Source organism: Centrocercus urophasianus, unplaced genomic scaffold, assembly GCF_019232065.1.
Source record: "Centrocercus urophasianus isolate 14NV4802_14NV808 unplaced genomic scaffold, USGS_Curo_1.0 seq_15, whole genome shotgun sequence".
NCBI classification, from domain to species: Eukaryota; Metazoa; Chordata; class Aves; order Galliformes; family Phasianidae; genus Centrocercus; species Centrocercus urophasianus.
In genome coordinates this window covers 42,869,044-42,873,527 of record NW_024884697.1, presented here as the reverse complement: position 1 = coordinate 42,873,527, position 4,484 = coordinate 42,869,044, and the positions used below count along the sequence as shown (strand labels likewise).

The following is a 4,484-nucleotide window of genomic DNA, read 5'->3' as shown; positions in this document are numbered from 1 at the left end:
TCCTCTCAGCATCCAACACCGAGGAGAGGAAGTACCTGTCGGGGTGCTGCGCGTTTTGCAATGTGACTGTGCAGCACGGGGACCTCTGCCGCTTAGTTACGACCGTCGCCACCTTTCCCCCTCTTCACCCCTCGCCCTCAGCCCGTGTGCCTCGTGGAGCGGTGCCGAACACCCGAGGGCTGCACAGCCTCTGCCCTCTCATGCCTCAGCCTGGCATCGCTGGGCAGGACAGGGCAGGGCCTGGCAAGCTTCCATGGCTGGCAGCGGGCACCGGGCCCTTCCAGCTGCCCCCCACTGTTCCCCATACCTCACTAGCCTCTCTCAGCTGCTCTCTGTTTCAGATCACTAAGCCAGGGGCTGTCCGGAGGGAACCCGTTGTAAGGGTGTTGTAAGGGTGCTGAATGCACCGTGCTCACACCGAGTCCCACAGTGCAGTGGCGGGCGCCATCTTGGCGGTGTGTGCCCATGAACGGGCAGTGAGCACGGCAGTGAGCACGGCAGTGGGCCAGGGCATCTCCTCACCCTGACAGGCGCTGCTTGTTCCACACAGCAGCCACCTCAACTCTGGGTTAGGGTTAGGCAAGAGCTATAAAAAATGCACATTTACTGGAACGAAAAGTGTTTCTGCTGACCACAGCAGTTGCTCCTCGTGCTGAGATGACAGGTGCCAGTCAGCCAGGTGACAAGGACAGGGCAGGCATGTCGCGGTGATACGTCCCTGCGGTGCCACAGTTCTGCTGGGGTGGGACGCAGAGGGTGGAAACCTTCCAGCACTGCTGCATCTTGGCAGGGCATGGGGAAAAAAATTACGTAACAAAATCTTTTGTTTTGTTTTCCAGGAGAAGACTGCCCCCAGCCCATCTCTACATGAAATTCGGGCAGAGAATGCAAGCTGAGTGAAGGAGAGAAGTCACCTTTCCACAGAGGAAACAACGGCACACTGAGCACTCGTGGTGCTCAGGGAACATCCCCTCAGCTTTGTTGGTCTCCCATGCCCATGTGCTTGTTGGAATCACAGTGCCTGGCATGAGAAGTCTGGGTGCAATGCCATGAGCTGGTCAGTTCCCCCTTATTTACTCAGTTATGCTCAGTAGCGCTGCAGAGCAGCTAAGGCACAGGGAAAACAAAGTTGTTTTCTGTTGTTTCTGTTTCAGCCTGGGCAGGGCTAGACTGCAGCAAGTCTTGACAACTCTCCTTGTTCAAACACAAGTCTTTTTGCTTTAATTAAGTTAAGCTAGGAAAAGAGTTAAAAATGTGAAACTGTTAATGAGAATGAATCTATGCTCTAGTTTCGCTCTTCACTGATCCCATATTACTCCCAAATTGGAATGTTTCTTCTGTTAAATGCTTTAGAGAGAGGAAAGGATACTGAGGGTCTTAGCCCCATCTTCCCATTCGTAGGACTGCCGTAATACACAAATCAAAGTCCTATGCTAATATTCAACTTAATTAACTATAGGAATTCAGCAGGCAGCTTATAAGGCAGTAATCTGAACACCAGGCAGCTGTACCTGTGAGCAGCACCACAGAGGCAAAGCGAGGGTACTCATCATCACTGATACATGTCCACTTATGTAGGTATTAGATGGGAAATGCTAGGGGTTCTTAGTGTCACTCCTTCCTGAAGAGTAGCAGATCCATACATACAGAGATGAAGATAGATGTGCAATCTGATTGATTTTATTGAGTAATAGTCTGAGAGCTACATTCGTGAATTAGAAGAAAAACAAAACAAAACAAAACCACAAAAACCATTCCCCTCAAAAAAAAAAAAAAAATCCCCAAATATCCCCATATTTTGGGAAACAAGCTGAAGAAAACATTCTACACTGTAGAAGACAGCTGTATCTGCTGATATCCATGTTCTGACATTGGAACTGAGCGGCTGCAGCTCTGCAGCGTGGAGTCCTAAAGCCTCAACCAAAAGAGGCTTAATAGTAACAACATGGATATATTCACCACCGGGAAGATGTTAACATGTTAACAAAGACTCTGGGATACCAATCTGGTATAATCAGCAACATACTGGGTTCCTCTGAAAGATGTGGCATTTGTTCCTTAACATCAACTTTTAGAGAACTTTGAAAAACAAGGTTTGAAACTGCTTACAGTACACCTTTCCTTGCAGAAAAGCACAAAAATCAGAGTTCAATAAAAACTGAATAGATGATCACTCTTTTGACTGGATTTGATTAGTTGCATAACTTTGGCAAGATTATCACAGTGTGATCCAATTAAACTTTCAGGATTGTACGAACACCGGCACCACATGAATCTCAGAATTAGACAGCTGAGCTCCTCATGCACTCCTGCACATCTCTGACACTCCGCAGCCTCTCCCCATCCTGCTCAGTCAGCGTTTTGTCCTTACACGGTACTACTTTACCCACTGACAAAGCAATGCCATGCAGACAGCCTCCTGGCTCTGCTCCCCCTGCAGGGACAGCGTGTCACCTTGTCCAACCCCATGGATGCAAGCGGGGATAATTCTACATAAAGTCTCCCTTTGTGGCATCTGAAATAAAAACCTTTTCCCCAGAACTGCCACTGTTTTGATAGTGAATTCCACGCTGAGTTGTACAACTGGTTACTCAGTTCTTTGGCTGATTTTAAGAATTGCATTTAAAAGTTACTCTACATTAGAGGCATTTAGAAAAGACATTTATACCTGGTACCGGTACTCTTTCAAGTACTCTTTTAGCCTTGTTGGCAACGGCAGCTCCCAGATCTGGTTCGTACATTTGTTTATAGTTATTCTGCAGCGGTGTTGCAGAGACGGGGCTGACGTGTACAGGGGTTTGTTCAAGTAGAGGTGGACCGTCCCATTCGAAGGCGTTTCGGTTCTGTCCTTGCACATCAGAACGTAGTACTCGATCAAGTGCACGACGCTGTTGAACTGCTTGAGCCTCGATCTGACGCAGGTGATGGAGTCCAGCCTGAACTTGCCGTCCTGGTACTCGATGCGCAGGTTGGTCGGTCCCGCCGAGGTTTTGACCGAGATGGTCAGCAGATACTCGGAATGCGAACTGTCCCTAACCAAAAAAGTCCCTTCGGGGGCATCCTGCAACCTCTCCTTGGCTTCGGCAACGCTCATGTTGCCCCAGTACCACCCTGGTAAAGGAGGGGAGAAAGCACAGATCGATTTGCTGCTGGCTGTCTGTTTAACAGCCTGCTCCTTGCCCGACAGATCTGCACTAACCCACTTCTTGCGCTGCTCGCAAGCTGGAGTCCTGCAGGCATCGTAAAGTTTTATTTGCCATAGAAAATAATTTGCCTTACGACGCGTTTCCTTTTATCGCGCCCCTCGGGCCGGCGGCTGTTGCCAGACAGTGCGTGCACGACCCCCGGACCCCCCACCCGCGTCCCGTGGAGTCGCTCCGTTCGGCGACACGCGGGAACGGCCCCGCATCGCGTGGCCGCGATGCCCGAGCGGCTCCTCCTGGGGAGAGGGGAGCGAGAGGGCGGATCGCAGGGGCGCTCCCGTCCCGCACCGCGCACCCCTTGGGGCGGCGGGCACGGCTCCGGGGATGCCGCCGCTGTCCGCTCCCCGTCGCCGGACCGCCCGGCGATCCGGGCTCCCGCCGGGGCGCGGCGCTGCCGCCGCTTTCGCTTCTGGCGCTCGGAGCCGCCTCCGCGGGGCCGCCGCCGCGCAGCGCCCCGCGCCCGCCCGCCGCTCCCGGCGGCACCTCCGTGCTCCCCTAGCCGCCCCGCTTACCTGCGCGCCGCAGCTCCTCCATGGCCGCCACCAGCTGAGCCGCCTCCCGGCACTCCTCTGCGGCGGGCGCGGCCGCCTCCGCCTCCCCGGGGCTCCCCCAGCGCGGCCCGGCGCTCCCCGCGCTCCGCAGGGACTCGGCGGAGCGCAGGGTCATGGGGGGCGGCGGCGGTTCGGGGACTCAGCGCCGCGCCGGGGGCATGGCCCCGGCCCCGCGGCCGCCGCCGCCTGTGAGCGGAGAAAAGCGCGGTTATAGCGGCGGCCCCGCGGGAGGCGCACCCGGAGCGGTTCCGCGCGGCGCTTCGGGACCGCCCCGCGTTCATAGAGGGACCGGGGAGAGCGGGGTCTCGGCCTGGGCAGCGCCGAGGGTGGGGGGGATCGGGGGCTCACGCGGGTCTGCGTACGGAGACCGCCCCGGATTGAGGCGACGCCGGGCACGGTGAGACCTCGAGGAACGGGACTGGGAGCGGCGCGGGGCAGCGCTCGGCGGCTCCCAAACACGCGAGTCGCGGCGCGCCGGGGGCGGGGACGCGGCGCTTTCCCCGCTCCATTAAATTGGGATATCGGAAAAGAAAAATCGCCTTCCCGTCCGCCTGGCTGCGGGGACGGAAAAGCCGCGAGCGACCGCTGCACCGCTGTCACCTCGCGGCCGAGCCGGGGCCGGGCGGTGCCGGCGGGGAGAGGGCTGCGGGTGCTGCGGGGGCTGCGGTGCAGAGCGCAGTGGATCCCTCCCGCCGCACGGCCCGCGGCGAAGCTCCGAAACTTTTCCCGG

At 56.6% G+C, this 4,484-nt stretch overlaps 1 protein-coding gene across 1 annotated transcript; it reads right to left on the bottom strand.

The window, feature by feature from the left end:
* Nucleotides 1-1,664: 1,664 nt before the first annotated feature.
* SOCS2 (suppressor of cytokine signaling 2) lies at nt 1,665-3,790 on the bottom strand. The gene is made up of 2 exons (XM_042815942.1): nt 3,716-3,790; nt 1,665-3,111 (listed from the first exon to the last, which is right to left on the bottom strand). The coding sequence occupies exons 1-2, from the start codon at nt 3,735-3,737 to the stop codon at nt 2,663-2,665; spliced, it is 471 nt and encodes a 156-aa protein (XP_042671876.1). The 5' UTR covers nt 3,738-3,790; the 3' UTR covers nt 1,665-2,662.
* Between the last annotated feature and the right edge of the window lie 694 nt (nt 3,791-4,484).

What these genes read in the sequence shown, in the direction of transcription:
- SOCS2 (XM_042815942.1), bottom strand. Translation starts at nt 3,737, where the DNA reads ATGGAGGAGCTGCGGCGCGCAG. An exon ending in GGAGGAGCTGCGGCGCGCAG is followed by an intron (nt 3,112 to 3,715) that starts GTAAGCGGGGCG and finishes CTCCTTTACCAG; the next exon opens with GGTGGTACTGGGGCAACATG.